A 23,222-nucleotide genomic window follows, 5' to 3' on the forward strand; every position below is an offset into this window, starting at 1 on the left:
TGTGCTCCCCGGGGCTGGGGGCTGCTGGAGGGAGCAATGGGATGTACTGTGCAGCACTTGTTCTCCTGGGCTTCATCTCACTCTCTTCTTTACATTGCAATTATTGTAGTTATTATCATCATCGTCTTTTATTTTGTTTCAAATTATTAAACTGTTCTTATCTCTTGAGGTTTACAGTTTCTTTCTGATTCTCCTCCCCATCAGAAGGCAGTTGGGGTGGGGAAATTAATCACGGTGTAAGTATTTATTTTTAACTATTTGAATTTCATGGCACTATAGTAACATAAACAAATCAAAGTAAACTCCTCACTCAGGGTTTGTCTTGCTGTTATCTAAGTTTACTTTCATTTAACTTTTGGAAATTTTGCTGAGAACTCCAGAAAAGCAGCTCCTTCAGAGCAGACCTGGTCAGCAGCTCCACTTGAAATTGCAGAGGATGAGGCCATGTGACACACTTCTTTGCTGAATGCTGAGGGTTGTTTTGGACACCGAGAGCAGCACGCTGGCCAAGGGTACAAACATGAACCAGCAGCCTGCCATGCAGCAGGGAGGGAGGGCTGAACTATGGGATATTGCACAAAATTCCACAGATTGGATCTGGTAACTCAGTCACTGAGCTTTGCAAAAAGGCAAAAAAAACTAAATCAAAAAATCTGTTTGATTTTGAACAAAAAGGAGGAGATTGTGAATCATTGCTAGTGATTCTCTGACATTACCTGGCTACAAAGTCAGAACCAGATGGACCATCCACATAATTTCTTCTGTTAGCATTCAAGCTGTGAGCAGAAGCTGCATCTTTTGCAGGTTCAGCTGCCAGGAAGAACAAAGTTCAAGTTATTACAGTTTAGTATTCAGTTAAATCACACAGTAGAAAAGCTGTCCCAAATAATCTGAAATAATGATTTTCAAAGATTTAAAGAACTTTCATTGGTTCCATTACTGAGATTGAAACTGTCACTTCCTTTCATCTTTACATCCTCCAAAACTCCCAACCTGGCCCTAATTAAAGAAATGGAGACTGACAAAATAGACTAGGAAAAGCAAGGGAAGAACTAATACAGAAAAATAAACTAAAAAAGAGTCACAAAATTGAAGGAAACAAACAGTTTTAGCAAAAGTTGTTCTTCTGGAAGAAATATTTCTCGTAAAAGTTCTCCCCAAACCCTTAGACTGACTAGAAAACAGGTTTTTTGTCACACCCTAAAACTGTTAGCATTATTTAAAGATTTATATCAGATCTGTGTGTGCTATAAAGCACAGAAATGAAGGAAAGGTCTAAGAGCCACCCAGTGAAAATCTTTTCCTAGTGCATGGAAAGCCAATCACAGCACTGCTGTGTGAACATTTCAGTTACCTGAAATGTCAGTTACCTGAAAGTAGTTATTAACAGATCTCAGGATGTGTCTGAGAGGTGGATTTTTAAATTTCAGCATTGCTGATGGAAGATGGTGCCTTTGCACCACATACAAAACGCAATTTTACAATTAGCTCTCTATTCACTTTGCCCAGATTTATGATTCTTTCTCTTGGTATCTTCTCAGCAACACAAGTACTTCAGGCTAAATTCTGTTCTTGGTTTCTTATTATGTTTGTAATTCTTCCATGGGCATAAAGGGATTCATGCTTGTTTAGGTCAGGAAAATTTGCAAGTGATTATACCACAACAATTTAAATGAGTTTTTGGTAACAGACAACAAAATCTAATTATGATTTATGAGATGAGATGAAGATTTACAATGAAGAAAAGAGCACTCCTCTCCTTCTTTAAGGGGGTTGTACACTGTCAAATCCTGTTAACAAAAATATTCACTGCATCTGTGAACACAATGGCAATCTGTACACACACATATCAAAACATGCATATTAAGGCCAATCCAGAACATAATTACCTTGGGGATGCACAACAACACGGGGCTGTACAAATGATGGCTTCACCACTTCAAACCACCAGAACAACTCTGCCATGAACACCATGTAATTGCTCTACATGAAATAAAAAAAAGGATGGAGGGAAATAGATGTTAGAACACAAGCCTGTAAATAAACAGATTGAGGCATCTGGGAGATGCCTCTGTTTTTCAGCCAGTTTCAGGAGTTTACAATCTCCACTTCTTTTACAATCTCCTCTGTTTTTTTAGAAATAGAGACCAGCAGAACTGATCTGTAGCACCAATACATAACTTGACTAGATTGCAACCGATTGGGTTGAAACATTTTGTAACAAGCATATGCTCAAGCCTGATGTCTTGCAGGGACGGCAGAGTGGAGCAGGATGGGTGGAAAAAAATACCTGCCAAAGATCAGCCATTTCCATTAAAAACAGTAATGAAAAGCCCATTTCAAGGCTAAGCAATGCTTTTTTTCCAGAGTTTTTAAAATTGAAAAAGGTATGTTAGCCCTTTGTTTTAGTAGAGGAAGCTGGAACCTGATTTTGGCTTTTGTGTTTCGTATGTGCTTTTGTCACACTTGTGAAGTTCTGCCCAAATTTACAAGTCTTTAATGCAAAACAGCAGCAGAGCTTCTTGACTGCAGGCTAGGACAAGGTTTTAGCTCCAAAGGTTTATGCACTGCTGATATGTATGTCCCTACTGTATGTTCCCATTACACAGCTATGAAAGACACGGTGTGGGAGCACCAGATTGAACACTAAGGGAAAAACAGATGAAAAGGAAAAAACAACTGCTGACAAATTGCGTCAACAGCAACAACAAAAATCAATACAGGAAAGCCAGGCAGGAGCAGCTGCTTCTGCTGCAAGAGCCTAGGGGCAGTGCAAAAAGCCCAGAAGGTTGTTGAAGTGAAGGCTGAAGAGTTCTGGGGCCAAAGCTTCTCCATCTTCAGTGCCACTTCATATCTAGAAACATCAACTGAATGAGATCAGCAAATATCCAGGTTTGAGCGGGCTCAAGCAGATGCACAGATGTGTGCCACCAGTCTCACAAAGTCTGAAGGTGTAAACAATGCTTAGACATTGAACTGGGAAACCATCATTAAACAACCTTATCAAAGAGTTTCTTTCAAAAATTTGAAACAAAAATGTCATTCTAATTCCAAAACAAGCCACAGGCATTAAGGATAAGAAGGTAATTTAAAAAAAAAAAATTATCTCATTCGTTATCAAAGTTTTTTTAGTAATCTCAATTTTGCATCAGTATAATTGAAAATACAATTTTGAGTATCTGTTTGACACTTTTGCTTCAGATTTATTTTTTCCTGAAGATTTCTATAGATAGATAAGCCTACACTTCAACACAGGGATACTCAGAGCAAAAGCTACTCCTACACTGTACTATATGGGGAAGGGATCAGGCAGATGTTGCACAGTTATTACACAGGAGTTATAAATAGAATAGGAAAAACCCCATGGCTGCTTATTCAGCTTGGCAGAACTGAATGAGGAAAAGTGCACAGCAGAATCTTTTCCATTCAAGTAAATGTCAAGCATAGCATTTCAGTACCACACACTGATTTCATCAGGAAAACTAGACCAAGAAAAAGTCAGATGTACTTCTCAAAAAAAATATGATTTTTAATACTACAATTTCAAAATATCATAAATTTTCTCTGAATATTTTCCCCTTGCCTCTCCTTGAACTTTTATATTTTTAACTTGATTTTTAGTAAAAAATTAAATCATAAAATGTTCTAATCATAGGTTTGTCCCCATCCAAAATAATATTGCATTTAGATACTCCAATTTCTCATATTATTGTTGAAATGCTGCATTTCAATGAAAGATAAACACACAATAGTGTGACTATTTTTTGAAGGACAGATATTCCTTCTAAGAGTTATCTTCTACACAGTCCTGAGCTGCTGCAAGACAGTTTGTTTTTCTAAAGTCACCAAAGCAGTATTTACTGAACTAAAAATGAAAGTGCTGTACAGCCCACAGAGAAGAGAGGCTACTTTAGATGTCTGATGGTGAGCCATCATGATGGAAATCACATTTTCTCACAAGTTATTTTTAGTCAGAAAGGGATGTTAAGAATGACCAAAGGGAAAGACTGATGATCAGTAACAAATTTTTTTGGAAAAACTAGCAGTGGGTCTGTAGCAATGTTGCTGTCCAGGACTCAAAAGAACGTAGACATGATTTCCATAGATTATGGTGACAGAAATTCTAACAGCTTGCCATATGATTCTCACATGCACTCACACACAACAATCTGCAGAAGCATAATGGTATTTTAACAGTCATAAAACCTAAGGAAGCTCTGAGCAGTCCAGCCTGGCTAAACAGCAGATGGCAGACTTGCAGCTTCAGAGACCATTATTAGCTAAACATTCTCATTTAATTTTCTTTAATCTCATTTAATTTCAAATACTTCGATTAAATTGTACCCTCCTAATACCTATAGGTTTTAGATCTGCATATTTAAAGAATAACCACAATATCATATACACAAATAATACATATAATTTGTTGTCAGGCTTGCATCCACTAAAATTGGGTGTGAGAGCAGCCATAGAAGCTTTTAGATTTTTTTCTCAAAATTAACATAAAATGCACTGTAAAATGTTTACCATGATGCACATTAAAATCTCTGTTCAGTGGGCCAGGAAAATCCACAGCTTTTTTGTTATACAAGTGCCAACACAAATGCTTCAAGGCTGCAGAAAACTGGAGTGTCACAAACTGTCTGGAGAAGGCCAGACTACAGCTGTGCATGATCCAAGCGTTACCAGTTTGTCCTCTGTCCTGCCACAGGCTAACAAATGCCACAATTCCGTTTTAAAATCCACTGTGCCTTGTTTCAGAGCAGAACTCAGAGGGAAGAGAGGCCCCTTAACATCAGTGAAAGCAAACCACGCTGCTTCCCTTTAAATAATGAGCCAGGAACATTTGGTCCCTCTTGGGGAGAAACTGTCTCAAAAAACTGTTCCCTGGTTGAATCTTACTTTTAATTCCTGATCCTGAATTTAACCCAGCCAGATGGGAATGAAATGGCTGAACTGACTCCCACCATGTATTCCAAGAGCCCCACCATGCACAGCCAGCTGTTCCCAGGTCCTGAAGGGGCTCTGGATGCCAGTTCAGGCTGAGGTGAGCAGTGGGAGGGAAAGCTGTGCAACACCTGTGGACACTGTGCAGCCCACAATTTCTAGGATTTATCTGTGCAATGTATTTGAACACTATTTTTCATGTCTCTGGTGCTGATTACAGCCTCAGCTTATGCTGTTTACAAAGAAACACCATCAATATTACATCAGAAAGTACAAGTTCAAAACTGCTCAAGTGCAATAAATATTTTTTAATATAAGTCAACCCTTCAGGTATCATACACTCCTGTTCATTTCAGCAGTGGAATAAAAATAGAAGCTGTGGATCTGAATCAAAAAAGATTTGACAGTGCAAATGCTTTTTCTGCCACTCTGGTTAGTAATCAGGTGGAAAATAAGGTGCCTATTCCATGTGCTTAGTTGTGATTGTGCACATTTGGAGTCTGGCCCACATCTAGGGCAGAGGAACGCCCTTTCAGCCAAGACACAGCAATCATCTCCCAGATTTGCGTCATTTCACATTCTGAAAGCTTTCATTCTGTAATAAACATGCCTTCTGCATGAGCCTGGCTGAGCAGATCTCCGCACAGAGCAGGCAGAGGCAGCATCTGTGCTGGAGGACCTGTCACCCCCAGGCAGGAGCCAAGAGGCTGCAGAGCCCTGTGGCCCTGCTGAATGCCCAGGAACGCACAAGCCTAGAGCAGCAGGACTCCCCAGGTCCTTACAGCACCAGCAGCACACGTCTGTGTCACCAACAGCCTGTCCAAGCCTGGCTGTGCCCACAGGGACAGCAGTTATTACAGGCAGACAAAGATTACATGTGTATACACACCCCAAGGGACAAATGAACCCCTTGAGAAACTTTCTGTGCGTGTTCCCCAAAGCCACTGGTGGGCCACGATGAGCCCCAGCCTCTGGGAGACCACAGGGCTGGGCTCCAGCCCAGGAAAACTGACGGTGTGCATGTGCATGAGCTCTGGGAGCAGATGAGTGCTCTGCGGGAATAGTTATCTCTCAGTAGTAACTGACTCATGCTACTGACAATGACAGTTGGATTAATAAAAAGTGTTCTAATACTGTCATCTGAGTCTCTTCATCAATCCTCTGTCAGTGAAGAGAATGCACACCATGTGTACATTAAATGAGTAGCACAAATTTAGGATCGCTATTTAAGAAAACAAACCACAAACCCACACATTTGTAAAGGCTCAGGTAAAGGAGCACTTACAAAAGACAACAATTAACTGCCCCTCAGTTGATGCAAGACCAAGTTCCCATGTAAGCTCTCAAACCATGGCAAACACCAAATTATTCCAGTTGTCAGTCAGTCCCTTAGACAGTCAACCTCCTAAATGACCTGCTCTTAGATTTGAAGCCTATGGCCCTACTAGAATAAAGTGCCAGAGAATGATCAAAAATTATCAAGAATATAACCAGTTACAACCAAAGAGGTGTTCTTTAACACTTTCAGAAATAATTTCCACGTATCTCATGTGACAAATGGAACATGTGAGATGTTTATTTTAATTCTTTCTCTTTGGTGATCATACAACATCCTTATAGTAACTATACATTCCATTGGACAACCAAAGCACAAATGCCACATATCTCCTATTATAACACAGTGCTAATCAACTGCTGGGACAAAGCAATAAATAAGTCTTTAGGGTTCTACAGGGTAGTTCATGCATCTTGTGATGGCACTTTATGCAAGGTTTTCTATTTCTACAAACATGTTCTTTGAAGAGGCAAAACAAGTACATGTAAAGTCACAATAAAACAGTTCCTTCAGCTCTGTGTACTGTCCCAGATACAGGTGAAGAACAAGATACTTAGAAAATAAATTCTGTCTGAAGATAAAACTGCTTACAGGAGAAGGGCAAAAAAGCAATCTGCACAACTAAAGACAGATTCAAGATTTCTACTATTTCCTCTTGTTAAACATGCAGGGAGGATTCAGAAAACATTGTGATTACTTTTATGTAATCACTCTCTACTTCTGTTTGTCTGTCTCAAAGAAAAACAACCAGGAACCAGTACGGTCCCTTGTTGGTGCCTCAAGCATCCATGGAACGTATTGAAATATTTTTTTCTTTAATATCAGTAGCCCTGCCTTAGTAAACATCTTACAAAGAACTTTACAAATGTCTTTTTCTTAGAGGAGAAAAAAAGGCAATAAAGAGCAACAACACTTTCTGCTTCCTTTGATTATGACACATTAAAGCTGTCTAGAAATCCAGACAAAGCTTATTTCTCCTCTGTGCTAAACCAGAACTAAGCCAACAGTTTCATCTGCTGTGAAATCTGAGAGCCTCTATTAAAGACTAAGGATGCTTAAGTGAAGCCACTGTGTTTCTGTGCATTTTGGTGGAAAACTAAAAGCAGGCAGTGTCACCTTGGTCAAGTGCTGCACTAAATTCCTTCATCATGTCCTGTGTCTAACCTGCCTTGATTTCATGTGCCAGGACAGTGCAGGGTGTCCTGAGAAGAATGTAAGGAATGTAATTTGTGCTGGATCACTTAAGAAGAGGTTCTGCTCTCTTCCTTCTCAAGAACTAGCAGCAAGTCAGGTTACCTACTGTAATTCCTAGGACCACACAAGGCACAGCATTGTAATTCCAAAAACTCTGCTGTGATTTTTTTTTCTTAGGGCTTTTTCCAGTCAGATATCAGCAGTTGGTATTTTTTACTTTTTCTGTCACCACGATAAGTGTAAGAGATTTTTAAGCCAAAAGCACACTGGCACCTACTGTGCAGTATGAGCCACTCTGAGAACAGACAGGAATTTCTGCTGATTAAAAAAGACACATCTCGATAAATCCTAAGACTTCATACTAAATACATTTTGTAGGCTGAGATAAGAGTAGCTTCCACAAACCAGCGTGATTCAATGTGCAATATTTAAAATATTCATTTACAATACAAGTTTTTTAAAGTGACAATAAAATTCTTTGGAGAATAAACACATTTATTAAAACTTACTCTAATCAGATGCACTGGAAAACTAAGGAGGAGTTCCTTTAACAATTAATTTATTTTTAAAGCAAATTAATTCTTAACACTGGAAAAACAGAGTTTACAACACTGACTGAAGTTTCCACGCCAAGTTTTAGAAGAAAAACTTGGCAGTCTTGCTTTGTAGCATTTACATCTAAATAAGCTTCCATGCCACAGCAACTTGTAAAAACATGATCACAAAAAGGGTTTTCTCAGATCTAGAAATACTCTAACTCTTTGAAAGAACTCTAAATCCTATCTAAAAACAGTGTCCAGAAACAGCAAAATCACTGAGTCTGCAGCTCTTTAGAAGTGTGAAGTCTGATGCATTGGGATATTGACAAAATATTTACTATAGTTTTTTTGGTTTGTTTTTTTTTAATTGAAGCTTCCTAGTGCATACTGGCTTGAGAAGTAATTGAAGCCATTACTATAAAACTGGCCTGGCTAATTGTCATGAATCAAACCGAGGATAATCAATTGCATTTATTGCAGAGAGAAATGCAGTGAAGGAGTCCTCCTGGAGCCCCCTGAGTGTGTCTGTCGGTCTGTGAGGTGCAGCCAAGGCAGACTGCAATGCAGCAGACTTCACCAGCACGAAGGTGGATCACTGCATGTGAAATTTAACAGCACCAAAAGCTGACTGGAAGCAGTCACCAAGCAACTTTGCATACACAAAATAAACCAGCAACAGCTAAGTAGTCTAGACTTAGGTCCTACTGCCCTTACTCACCCTGGCAGCTCATTACATATTCGAAAAGGATTGGGTTCAACCCTACAGGAGACAACAAAGCTGTATTCAAGCTCTGGCCTCTGTGACTCTGCTTGTGAGATTGCTAGAAAATCATAAAAGCAGTGAAATGACCCAGATATTTAGAAACCAATTACATCCCATCTGCAATGGATATGCTGACTTCAGAAAAAGAATATTTCATTCCCTAAAGGCAAGCCAACAAGAATCTCAAGCAAATGAAGTGTGTTTCATATACAAGAAAGTCTTGGTGAAACATAATAATGAAAAATTAAAATTACAATTAGGCAAGAAATCATTCAGTTGCTCCTTTTCTTTCTACACAGGCTTAGAGAATTACAGAATAATGCTTCATTTTCCTCCTTCTAAAAGAGCAAAATCTTAGATGGATTGAAAATGCTTAACTGCTTATTCAAACAACTGTATTTCTTGGAATTGTGTTACTGCTTGTACCTGCGGCATCAAGCCATTGGATTTTCCAATGAAATTAACCCAGAAATTTACACTTTTACAAAAGTGAAAGAGCTTTAAGATTAAAACCCATGAAATTATTATGTATACAGAAATGAGTAAGAAGAGTGAGTAACAATTCCATAAAAAAGTCCTCAATATTTTGTCCCTTCGTTAAGAGACAAAAGAATTTAAACTAATGCAGATCACTATTACATTTCCACAGAAATATTGCAGATTACAGACTTTAACAATGAATTAATAAGAAAGAAGCTAAGTGGGAAATAGTTTTGCACAAAATCAAAGTTTTCACGAATCCTTTAACAAGTGCTTTTTTAAAAATACTTTGAAATCACTAGAAAAACATAATGGCCAAAAGAAGGTGGCTTTTCATTCTGCTGAAATTCGTGTCTTGCATGCTATGTCACAAGAGAAGCCACAAGGCAGCAGACCAAAAAAAAGACTAAACATATAATCAGCAAAATAGTTCTGTGGATTTTGCTTGTATTTTTATTTATTTGTTGTATTTTTACCTTTATTGAAGAAGATGCATAGAGCATATCCTCAAGACTGAAATGGCAACACTGGTTGAGGTATTCCTGACAAAATTCTTGAATCAACTGTAGATTATACAGGCTGTCAGCCAAAGACATTGTGTCTTTCAAACAAATATCTAAAAAGGAAGAAGCAAAGATTAGATACAACTACAGATTTGCAAAAAAGTGCTTTATGGCTTTTACAGATTCAGGAGTACTTACTGGATAATTTCAGACAATTTCTGCGCCACCCCTCCCCACCAGAGACTTTTATTTTTCTAATTCAGAAATGAAAGCAATTATTAATCTACATTTTATCTTTGCATTTCTAAATATTTAGATATTTTTGTAAAAATTAATTTTGTTTATCACTGTTGACGAGTTAATTGATTTCTGTTTTGCCTTTTGTGAAAATGTAAGTTAGTCTCTCATCCCACCTATTTCATTACTATATGTAATGAAAAATATATTTAATCACTAATATAATTTTTAATATAATAAGGTTCTCTATAGAGCAATGGCAGTAAGAAATATATACACTTTTGCATACATTTCTCTGTACATACTAGTTCTTTGTCTTTAAACAAGGAGCTGAGACCACATTTTAGCATCAACAAGCCTGAATGTTCACAAAAAAACAGCCTGGTCTTAGCTATTTGTGTTTGTGGATTGAGATATTTAAGATGAGATTTTCCCAGGAGCTGAAGGCTTTATATGAATTATCACTCTCTGTTTGAAAGTGCTATTTAAAGACAAAGAAGTGCTGGCAGTGAACAGACTTGTGTAGTTAGTTATACAGTATTCTCTGACTACTGTTTAAGCCCAGATAACCTCTGTTGTCTTTTTATGACTGTTTCTTGGAAAGTGAAGTAGAAATAATAAGTCTCATGAAAAAAAGACAGTCCTCTTACAAAAAAGGACCAAAGGAAAGACTGAGATATGCTTCCAGAGCATGCATCAGATTTTATTCCTAAAGCAACAATGTACGACAGAACCCCACAGAAGTTCTGAATTGTTAAGGATAAAAGGTTTCTTTGCAAAAGGAATCGACTTTGATGCCAGCAGGAAAAGGATTCCCATACTAAAGAAAATCAGCCATAGTCCACAATTCCAACCCCACAGATGATGATCAATAGGAAAAAATGTTTGACTAAACTGACTGAAATGCGATTAAATTAAAAATGCAAAATGTGAAGTCGTATATTTGAATCTAATAAAATTCTACTGTGATTCACTGACTGAAGGTGATACAGAGCAGGGAGTTATGATGCATTAGCCAATGTAAACATCTGTGCCTTTGGCATCATGCAGCTATGGAAAAAACAAACATGATGCTAAAACCTGTCAGGAAATTTATTTCCAGCAGTGACAGAGGAGTACTGCACAAGGCAGGAATGGGATGTCAGTCAAGATTTCTCTGAACCACTGCAACCATCCACGTTCAACAATGATTAACCCGAACTGGACAAGTTGCAGAGGAAGACTATTGAGGATAATAATGAGAACGGAAATCTACTTCAGCAAGGCAGACTGAAAAGGCTTGGCTCAGTAGGCTAGACTAAAACAAGAGGAGGAAAACAGATCAAAAATGTGAACATCAGATTAGAAGCTGTTCAAGCCAAAGGACAGTGCTGCAAGAACAAAGGCACGTCAGACATGCTACAGGCACACTTAGGTAAAATCCAAGAATCAAATTTAAAACCATGTAAAAAAAATTGAACTATACAACAGTGGTAAGAAGAGTGCAGATTTTCAAGAACTTGACAGTTTTAAGATAGAACAAGATAAATTCATGAAAGGGAGTATGCAATTTTGTACAATAGTCAACTTCTTGACTCAACGGGAGTCCTTTCTAGTTCTGTATTCCTTCAAGGAAACCTAGATTTGAAAGTGAAATGAAGATGTAATGAGAAGAATTGATCTATTTCAGACTACAGAGAACCCTAGAATACTTTTTCTCTTTTTTGTTAATGCATTTTTAAGCATTCTTGCATATGTATTTTTATTACCTGCCTTCTTCAGTTTCAGTACAGAACCAAATCTCAGTAAAATTCAAGATGCATCAAAAATTATTTTACCTAAGTACAGGGAAGATGAGCAAAATCTTATTACAGTGTTTCCAGTTGCTTTGGAGTACCTTTGAATTTACTTCTGAGACAACAACATGCACATGTGCATCTTTAGGGAAGATGATGTCAGGACACCTAACAAGAATATTAAAATAAAGTTCCAAAGACACCATGTACCCTGCCCTGTGTAAAGCCAGCTGCTGCAGGAAGGTGCTGGTCACACACGGCACACAGACTGTCTGTGCTCTCAGCCACGCTGGAGCAGAGCAGAGAGACCAGGTGTTACCCCAGTCAACACCACCCAAGTTTTAACTCTCTCCTAATCACATATAATAGTATGCATTTGGCTGCGGTGTTCATGTAAATTGCAAGTTCTATTTATCAGAATCCTCAAGCTGCAGAAGAAAGGTGAATGAATGCATCTTTGTGCCTTTCATCTTCAATGCCTACTGTGCTGGGAGCTCCCTATAAAGTGGTTGTGTATATGAATTCCAGATTTCAGAACTTAGCAAGCTCTAAACCCTTTTTCATATTCCTGGATTTCTCAGGATGTTTCTGTCTAAATGTTCCCACGACATCAAAGGTATCATAGAAAGAACACAGGCAGCAAATGATGGGTGTTAGCTGCCAAGACATTTTACAGCTCTTAGTTGCCAAGAGGAAGGTATAACTTTACCAGGCTGCTGAGCAAAAGAATGAGATGAAGCTGCTCATCATCACAGACAATTGCTATTATAGAACAGCATGACACCAATAGATTCCACACTTTACATTTCTGGTCACTCTATAAATGATCCAGGTAGGTCTCAGGTGAGCTAAAAGCCCAGAATACAAAGCAACTATTTGCCATGCAGTGCAGCTATGCAGAGCCTAATTCTAAACTCTTCTAAGTTTTCTACCTGTAACTGCTCAGATTCACTAAAAGCACTCAGGTAGCTTCAAGAATAGGAGTTTTGAAGGTAGTTCCAAATATGTTTATTTTAGTGACAACATAAAAGCAAGCACACCAGGGAAGGACATCTGGGCTCCTTTTATCTAAATGTAAAAGGAAATAGGCATGAAGTTTATATCAAACTCACCACATTCACATTTTGCCTGCTGGAAACTGCATTTAAGCACCTTCCTTCACACAGTTCTCAAACACAGACATTTAAACTTTTATGGCCACGTATACAAGCTGAGAGAGGTGCCAGACATACCCTCCAGTTTAATGATATCTGGACAGTAGAAGTGGATCAGGGCTGCTAGAGCACAACCATCTGTACCATCCTTCAGCAGATTCTCCACCAAAGGGATGCAGGGCAGCTGTTTAAGCAACGTTTGCTCCTTTCGGTAACGTGCCTACAATTGAAATGGAGAAATTTAGAGAAACAAAGGCTCTGAAACATATGAAGAAACATGTTCACACTATAGGTTTTACACTGTTAGTGAAATGCAGTATTCAAGAAATAGCTGAATATTCTCAGTATTCTATTTCATAAAACTATTCATGTTATGCTACTTTTTGAACAGGAAAAATAATATCTAAGAGGAAAGCAACAATGCTAATACCGAGCTTAGCCTTCAAAATTACCAAGTTTTGATGATCTTTCTATAGCACACTAAACTAAATAACATTCTACACTTTAACTAAAATTTAAGTGTCATTATTATACAATCAAAAATGATCTATGTGCAAACAGTGAGACAAGTCCTTAGCTAGTGCAACTTCTGTTTACTGGCAAGTCACGTGACTCTGGAGTTAACACAAAATCTCATTCATATAACTGACTTAATGACAAATACAGAAACAAGGAAATCTGCATTTGATCAACTCCACTCGCATGTGTCACTATAAGCAGTTATAAACACAGGAAATATTAATGGTCAGTTGTTATGACCATGCAGTGACCCATTAATAAATGGAAATATTTCAAAAATCAAGTCAGCATATAAAGAGATCATTAGGTTAGAATATCGATACAGCATTTATCTGCAGTGAATATATTTTCAATGGGTTTCTTTTTTGTGTTTGTGATAGGAGAGAAGCGTTTACTGAAAAAATAAACTTAACATAATCCCTATTTTTTTCCACTTCTTCCTGGGAAAACAAATGGAGGTGGAAGAAAGTGGTATAGACTTGAATTTGTTTGCACTGAGACATTTTAAAAACAGTAGTGAAGTGTTACTGCTGTATTCATACCACAGAACTGTTATGAGTAGAAGAGTGTTTCTGAGTTTCTCTCACACTATTTAAATGCAGCTATACACACTGAACTGCCAGTCTCCCTGTAGGGACTCTCAGAAGTGTTTGTGGAAATTACTCCTCTCAGCAAGGCTAAAACTGACTGTTCCAACCTCCTACTCCACCTTTTGCTGTGCTGGAGCAGTTGCTGATGGGACTGTACCAAAACCAGTGATCCAGCTACAGCAACTCTCTCCTCCTTTGCTTCTGCAGTGACTGAGTGCATGAGCAGGGATGGAGGTTTCACGGGTGGGGTAGGAATTGTTGAAGCCATCTGTGCATGTAAAAAGGTCTGTGGAACCACAGACTAACCCTGAGGGCTGCACTTACTGTCACTGATTTTCTGTCAAGGATCACGTGGGATTATTTTAGTGAATGTCAGTGTCCTCCTAACTGGCCTAAGTAAAAACCTAATCTGGCAACAGCAGTCACATCAGTTCTAGAAAAATAAAGGGCTTGTGCTTGGCCCAGAAAACTTATACCTCAACCAATTAATAATTAAAAAACCCCCTGAGACTTAGTTGTTACTTCATGCTTTTAGTGTAGTTGTATTTGTTTGTTGAAAACACTTTACAGAAATGGAAATCCCATTTTTGTGTGCTAGAGGAAACATTAACACCAAACAAAAATCACGTTCCTGCTATTCATTATTAATATTCTTTTCTCCATGTTTTTAATACTCCCTAGTATCTCTAATGAAATAGGCCAATTTTAATTGCAGTGAAAGTTTATTCTTTCTCACTCTATGTCAATCCAGTGACCCACTCTGATGAAAATGCTCTAAGTTTTAAATTCCATGTATGTCCTCCTCAACATGACTGAAATTAAGTCTATGAAATACCACAATTAAAGTATGATTAAGCACCAATAATGGTAACTGATACAGGATATAGATGGACTGAACATCATGAGCCAACAACCTCTGTTAAATTTATATATTCTTTGGGATAGTATATTTTAATGGAGTATTCAAAAATATTTGAAATTGGCAATATAGTGGTGCTGCACAGTAAATCCTGTGAAAAAGTACACTTCACTTTGATGATGCCTTCACTGGCCTTATGAACAGTGCCCACCCATGCTAGAAACTGTGTCATATCTTTGAAGTGGACAGAGAGGATTTAATTCATTGTAGAGAATGCCAGGCACGTTACCTCAGGAAAGATAAACTCATATAACCTGATCTGCTAGGTTCATTGGTGTACAGCAGGCATCATGTTTCAATTTGGTTGGAAAGATAAAAGAAATTATACTGAAAAAATGAAAGCCACTGGTAATTGCACTGCATTTTAAACAAACTTTCATTTGAAGAAACTCTTCTCATTAGCTGCAGTGTTTGCTACTAAATACATATGCAATAATGGAAAATGAACTTCTACACTGTAAAGCCCTAGGGCTAATTGAAACATAAATGCTAATAGAGGCATCTTGTTTCTGAGATACTAAACCATCCTGATTTAGCATCTTTGAGCTTATTCCACTTAACCTAGTCTAGGTATAGTTGAGACACTTGCCTAGAAACAAGGTCAGCTAAAGATGAACCAATAGCACCAGCTACCCTGTCAAAAGTGCTTGTGTGTATTCAGAGTTAATCAGTAACAAGGAATGCTCTTACACATTTACCATACAGTAGATAACATGTTATAAATGTACTTATCAGAATTTTTAGGTGTATTTACGCTCAGGAATATCTGTCACTATGAAATGTGCTCTATTCTAAAGTGAAGAGACAGGAGTCTGGCTGAAGTGAGAGAGCAGCCTGAGTATTATCAGTAGCACTCGGAGTTTAACTGCATCCCTAGTGAACTAACAACACAAAGTAACATAAATAGCACTAATTCAAGCTGTTTACAGATAACTGGCAGGCAAACTGGGTTAGCTTCTCAACAGATTGAGTATTTCAGAGTTGACTATCATTTTTAGGCAAAGGAAGAGACTCAGTAGTAAACCAACATCTTAGACAAAAACAAAAGACAGACATTCCAAAACTTGTTTTCAAGTAGCCTTACTTTGACAAAATAAGACAAAAAAAAAAAATTGTGATATCATGGTCCATTCTTATATTTTTTTCTGCATTATGCCCTCCAATTAGTTACAGTACCTTAATTCCAAAACAGAATTACAGGGCTGTACTGTGAAGAGTTGTGTTACAACTGTAATAGGTACCTTTATAGGGCAATTGCCCACAGAGACTGTCAGGAGTCTGAACACCGCTCAGGCTGCTGGAGACGGTACTTTTAAACTGCTTTGCCAGACAGAGTAATTTTTCTTGTTGCCTACATGCAACTGCCTTGTTATTTTCAATTTCTTTTGCAATGTAAGAACAGTGTTTCCTTACCTACGGCAACAAATACCTGAGAGACTGCTAGATCAATTACTTGGTAATCTTTAGAGCAATGATAGATGGGAATTAGTTCTCTGGAATTCAGATAAGAAGTATGCAATACTGCATATACCTGAACAGCTGCTCCCAGCCAAACCTTGCCAAATAAATAATCTGATGCACATCAAGTGTGAATTCCCACATGATAAAGTAATGATAACCCCAAGGCAACACAGCACAGAGAAAACAAACTTTATATTATTGCACACATGAAAAGTTATTTTTAAATTACTTCTAGTGAAATTATAGTCTCACTAAAAGTAGGCTGCTTTGGGTAATTTTGTGTGGGGAGAGATTAACAGCAGTCTTAAATCAGCTGAAAATGGGGAATTCTAGATGAATAGTGTAATGATTGCATATGCTTAGAATAAATAAGATTTCAGATTGCATGTAGCATCAACAATCAAAAACTACTTGTGCAAGTCTCTTTTTAAAAGAGAATTGGTATCAAATAGCATGTGTTAATTGAAAGTTTATGAAAAAGTTAAATGTTCATTTGACATGAGTAAATAACAAGTAGCACTGCCTTGTACAAACCCACTGACTGCCTGAAAAGTAATTCCTCATCCAGCATCACATTTCACATTTCTTTGGCACAGATTACCTTGCAAAACAGGCTTCTGCAAGTATGCACTCCTTTGCAGGGCAATCTCTTATAAAATTACCTCATACAGATAAATGAAATGAATGATTAGACCAGCATGACATGGACAAAGCCATTCCCAAAATAAGCAACTTGATCAAAGTGAAGCAGTTGGGCAAACTTACAGGAACCAGTTTCCAAAACCATTTGGTAGGAGACTTCAGAGGAAGCAGTAGGAAAAAAGGATAAAAGCAAAAAGCAAAGGGAAAAAAACAAAAAAAAGGAACATTTTATCAGATTTCATAAATTACTTTTATAAAGCAATTTTCTTTAACATTCTCAGTTTTGTATAACAGTGAGTTGTAATTTAATGGCAAGCATAAGTGCACTGTAACCTCTGCACATTGAGCTAATTAGCAGCAATAACACTGGAGAAATACGTCTGCACTCTTTGTAGATCAACATGATAATTTTCCCACATGAACAGCTAAGATTGTCAGATCAATGCAGTTTTATGAAATGCTTTCACACATCTAATTGTACTCTACATATGCAATCCGACTGAAGAATTCATTTGAGACTTGAAGTCATAATATCACAAGTCTCAAAATGAACTCCAGCAGCACACAGGGGGAAGCAGGGAAGCTAAAGCAATGAAGAAAGGGATAAACACACTGTACACCCAACTGCAGTGGAGCCTGTGTTAGTTACTTCAAGCCACAGAGTAACATACAACAGTATTTTTAAACAATCATATGACAGTTTTCAGGACAACAAGAGATACAGGCAGTTATATTTTTACAATGACAAATCACATTAGCATCAGCTGCATGATGTGCAATGACCTGAAATGTAGATGGAGTTTTGACTACTGGCAGAGGAATTATCAGAACTCATACATAAACCTCTAAACTCATACATAATCAAAAAAATACTAATCTGAAGCACACTGATTTTTTTTCTACAACTCTGTGTACTAGTCTGGCATAATACTATTAGTATTAAGAATAAAAATATTATGTACCAGTACTATAAATACACACAGAAAACATCACCACTCTATTGATTTCATTGCAGAAAAATCAAACCCATTACTGAAGTACAGGAAAGAATTTATTTTGCTTTGAATGAAGATAAATATTTTCTGGAAATCGTAAAAATATAGTTTAAAACTAGCCCGGAACAAACTGCTAAGGAATCTTATTAATTTACGATGTTGTTAAAATATTTGGCTTCTGTAAAACCTTGAAAACAACTGTAGTAATGACAGAGCTTTTATGGTAAAAAGCTATTGTGCACTAATGGGTGTGCAGCAGTAACACAGCTGTTCTCAACATCCTTCTCCTCCATTTCACTGGATGGTAGCAGGAAAGAGTCTCAAAGGCACTTAGAAGAAATCAAATACAGGACACATGTCATTGTGCAGCTCTGGACATTTCTGTCACTAAAGCACTTAGCACATAGGATTCAGTTTCTCTTAACCTCACTAAACATAGTCAGTCTATGGAAAAACAGGTTAATTTGAAAACAAATTACCTTAATTTCCAACTGCAATCAGGAATTCTAAACTGTATCATAAAGCAAGGTTTTGGCTAAAATGGCTGAGATCAGACCCAGGCTGCTTATTATTCTATTTAACACTGACAGGAACATTGTTCTTGCATTTGTCAAAGTGCAGTGTATTTCAAAAAAAGTCCATCAATGTCCATTTAATGCCAGGCTGAAGAAGTACTCTTTGGAAAAAAGCACACATTTATTTCAATTCCAAAGACCAGCCCTCCCCTAACAGTAACAACTCAAAACTAGTAATCCAATACATACTTTTATTTATCCACTTGGTTGAAACTGTGACTGAGATGACTGTGAATATGCCTCAAAGGGGTGAAAGACCTTTTAAATTTAAATTCAAACATCCCATAAGATTCCCTAAGATTTATAAGTGTATATTTTCTAAGGCCACGTAAAGGAAAATATATTAAAGAAAAGCTGAGGCCTCTTGGACAACTTTGGAATTCAGTGGCTGTTGAACTGTCACTTTAGATCAGCAAGAATAAACTTTTTTGCCCTGGAACTTCACAAGAATCAGTCACTATGAAACAAACTAAGGAGAGAATCCTGGCTGACTTCTTCCTAGAGTTTAAAACAACACCACCACTAAAATAAAAACGCACAAAACAAAACCAACCAACCAACCAAAAAAAAAAAAAAAAAAAAAAGAGGGAAAAAAGAGGCTGAAGGAACAGGTTGAGAGCCTATGGTTTTACACAATGTTTGTTTTTTTAACCCCCCTAACAAAAAGTTTTAAACATGGCTATGATAAATTTATTTCCATATAAACTCATTTTATGGTGCCAAAACACAATAGTCATGCCTTTCACTAACTGCTGGGTTTTGCTATCTTCCTTGCACCATCATTTGTGTTCATGCAGCTGTGCACTGATTGGATCAAGAAGCTAATTCTGCTGCAAACTTTTCTTCTTGACCAGTTAGCTTTTGGTAGCAGTGTGGATTTATGAAACATTAAATTCTAGTGGAAAGTGGAACTACAGTGTTAGTATTTTATCTTCACACAAGAGGTTGCACTGTTTAAACTGAGCTTACAAAAACTTTGACGAATTCAGGTACTTAAATGAAGTTCCATTTGTTTCTCTCATAGGATTTGCATTTGACTTAAATCTGTTATGACTGATTCAGTCTAAACCACAGAAGCAGACAGAAGAAGAACATTTTTTTGGGAAAGCTCCAACTACACAGAAAATCAGCAATTTAACCAGTGCAACTGTACATTTACCACATGTTATTCAGTGGAAGCCTAAAAAACAAAGCTATTTACTACAAAACTTGAAATCCTAATTCTGAAGAGAGATGCAGAGACTCTACCAGGAAAAGATGAGGTTACCACAAATCACCAGCTGATCAAGGTCCACAGAGGACTACCTGGAACTAAAAATCATACACACTCCTTCCTCTCTTATCTTCTACAGACAGCTAGTAGCAGAAGACAGGGAAAGAAAACAAAAGCAACCTCATAATCTGTTAATACTGATTTTATCTATCCAGACACAGAAAACAGGTATCTCTTAAAATTTGTAGTATCTAATAATCTGTATTTGATGGTTAAACGTTTTGTAAATGTAGAAATCTACTGTTCATTGCCAAAAGATTCCCCACAGTTCTATAACAACACAGTAACACAGTTTGGCAGGCTTGAGAGCTACACTGAAATTATTTTTCCACAACTGATTAATTTACAAATGTATAACTGTAGAAAATTATGGAATTATTTTAAAATTTACATGTTAACTTTGTTTCAACTTTTAGGTATCTAATTTTCCTGCTTCTTGGCCAGAACTTAAACCTAAAGAAGAGCTTTCCCTATTGACTAAAAATATCTTTTCTTCCCATGTTTGCTTGGCCATCTCTAATCAGCAGACTGGGCATTCAGAATTTAAATTTAGTTCAGGTTCAAGACATTGGAAACTCTGAAACTTAAACAAACAAAGATTTTGTCTAGAAACAGGAGATAGCAAAGCTGCTTAAATCTTTATATGAGGTTCACCATTTGAACTGCTAAATGCCTTGGTAACATGGAGAAAATAGATTAAAAAGCCCCAGGCTGAAAATGATGGTGGAAGACTGAAAGGCTGAACAATGGATAATTCCAGTTTCCCTTCATGCTAAGTTTTAATAAACAAATAGAAGCAGCAGTTACAAATTTAAAAACATCAAAGAAAGAAAATAAAAACAATTCAGATACCGATAATGAAGCTACAACTGTAATATGAGCATAGAAAATGCTAAATATATATATAAGCATAGTTTAATTTTCCCCCCCAAAAAATGGAAAATCATGTAGTAGGGCTTTAGATAATACAAAGGCAGAATTTAATTCCCCTCTGCTCACCTTTTTTAAACCTAAGAATACTTATTGCTACTAATAACTAAAGCCAAGCACAACATGAAGTTAAAAATTCTATACTTATTTCAACAAGGCCCAAACCTGGTACAGGAATTCAGCTACAGTTCTTTCACAGTAAGGACAATACCAGCAGTGATTCTGTGCTTTTAGAGGAGAAATACATGGACTGATGCAAAATGGAGACAGAAAATCAGTGTAAAACACCTGGGAATCTGGGAGTGAACACTCAGAGATGCTTGCCAGGAGCCATGATAATTTAACAGAAAATCCTGTTAGAAATGCTGGCCAACTTGATTTGATGTGATGGACTCATCCAATGCATCTGCATTAGTTTTCCTTGTAAAGTCAGCATTCAGTATAATCCTCAGTTAAGAGATACAGGGTTTAGTTGGAATGTTTCAAGTGTTTCTAAACCTCAGATGTTTGCATGCATGCAATGACCATTACCTTTAGGAAGAGTAAGTGGAAACTTGGGAAAGACTGTGAGACATATGACTAAAAGAAAAGCTGAGATATCAGAGCAGTAAATCAACCATCAGTTTAACAGTTTTCTTTGAGAAACCTGGAATTAATCAATCCTCATGCTAATACAACCCCCAAGCACAGAATACCTTACTTGACAATGTAATTTATGCAGCTGAATCCCTAGTGAGGCAAAAAACGTAACATGAACCTGGGATAAAAGTATCAAAAAATCAGTGTACAGAAGAGATGGCCTTAAATATACATTTTTTCCATGATATGGCCACAGTTGAATGATTTTGCTGTTTTGCCAATGCATTTGTACCTTGGCCCACAAAACTGGGCTCTTGTGTTCCATTACAGCTTCACTATTTGTCTAAAACACCACAATACCATTTTTAGGTAAATGTGTCCGTTTATGGGGTCAGTTACAGACTATATAAATCTTTCAACAATTGATGTTGAAATGCTGACAGTGAAGATAAAATACAGACTAGAAGTTTTATCCTTTTACTCCTAATATAAATCGCAAACTATAAGTGAAAATAAACATTACTGATTTTTAACAAATACAGATAATTTTACGAAATTGCTCTGATAATAGTTTTCACTTTGATATATATTTGTTTATCATACTAAGACACTCATACACTTTTGATTTTCAAAAGTGTTCTCGTCTTTCCAAGTGACCTAAAAGCCACATAAATTTTCCTACTATTTTTTTCAGGATAAAGAAACACCACTAGAGGACAGAGGAACACAGGTGATCTCCCCAGCCTCTGTTTACCTTGTTTTATCTAAATTTGAGAAATAAACTTGCTAAGGACATCTTATTCTCCAGATTTCTGTGCTACTATCACTACTGAACACAGTTTAAATTTTCCACGGCAGGGTCACACTATAATCAAGAACCACCATTTACTTTTGTTGAACCACATTAGCCTTCATTGGTGTTCCTTATATTTAAAAAAAAAACCAAACCTATAAATGCAAATATATTCACTACACTCATGTTTTTTGAAGCTGAGCATCCAACCCAGGCTGGGAACCTGCCACTCCCTCAGAGTGGCACGGAAAAGGAGGCAGCAGCTTCCCTGAGAACAGGCCAGGCTGGGAAGGAGGATTACAGCCCCGCAGCAGCTTGGAAATCTGGGCTGCATTCACATGCAGGGATAACTAAAAGGGGTTCAGACTGATTACCAATTCTCCAATAATAGTTATATCACAATAGGGTACAGGATCTTCCTGAAGTAAGGAATTTCTCATACTCTGGAACTGTCTGCTATCCCTATGTATTTTGATAGGCATATAACACTAAATTGACTGAGCTCTGCAAACAAAAGAAAAAAAATACTGTTAGGAAAGGGAATCAAACATAATCTGCTTTTATTGTATAGATAATAAAACCTGTAATCAACCAGTATTTTGGATCACTGCCAGAGCAATCCTTCCCATGATAACCCATACAGAGCTCTTCTGAGATTCATGCAATGTACAAGCAAAAAACTATTAAAAACCATAAAAAAAGTTCTGGTCTTTTTCATATCAGATCTGTCTGGGGCTTAAATTCACTGAAAAGTATTCATTATTCTTAAATTCCTTAGCACTAATGTAAGAGATGTTTCCCTGCTAACAAAGATTTATTTGTCAGAAAGGACAACTAGCTATAAAAAGTGTAACTCTGTTAGTTTTATTTCTTAATGTGTATTTTCATGAAAGTGATAAAACTAATAACAAAAAGAATACTACAAGTTTGCTTTCTTTATCAAGCAGTTATAAGCTCAGTGTCTGCAATGTCTGTTTACAGATAAATCCTTATTCTTGTTTAAAATATTTGAACTCCT

General features: G+C 37.1%; 1 protein-coding gene across 4 annotated transcripts in view; it reads right to left on the bottom strand.

Moving 5' to 3' along the window:
* CAMSAP2 (calmodulin regulated spectrin associated protein family member 2) overlaps window positions 1-23,222 on the bottom strand; it is an 81,213-nt gene that overhangs the window by 17,026 nt on the left and 40,965 nt on the right. For 2 of the 4 annotated variants that reach the window (XM_066324598.1, XM_066324599.1), the window contains exons 5-9: window positions 17,183-17,215; window positions 13,007-13,148; window positions 9,736-9,875; window positions 1,890-1,983; window positions 717-810 (exon numbers count right to left, since the gene is read on the bottom strand). In XM_066324598.1, coding sequence (XP_066180695.1) covers window positions 717-810; window positions 1,890-1,983; window positions 9,736-9,875; window positions 13,007-13,148; window positions 17,183-17,215 — 503 coding nt within the window. The remainder of the gene's footprint in view (window positions 1-716; window positions 811-1,889; window positions 1,984-9,735; window positions 9,876-13,006; window positions 13,149-17,182; window positions 17,216-23,222) is intronic. The other 2 variants (XM_066324600.1, XM_066324601.1) reach the window with 1 other exon arrangement.

The sequence above is a fragment of the Sylvia atricapilla genome, chromosome 9, assembly GCF_009819655.1.
Source record: "Sylvia atricapilla isolate bSylAtr1 chromosome 9, bSylAtr1.pri, whole genome shotgun sequence".
In the NCBI taxonomy this organism is placed as follows: Eukaryota; Metazoa; Chordata; class Aves; order Passeriformes; family Sylviidae; genus Sylvia; species Sylvia atricapilla.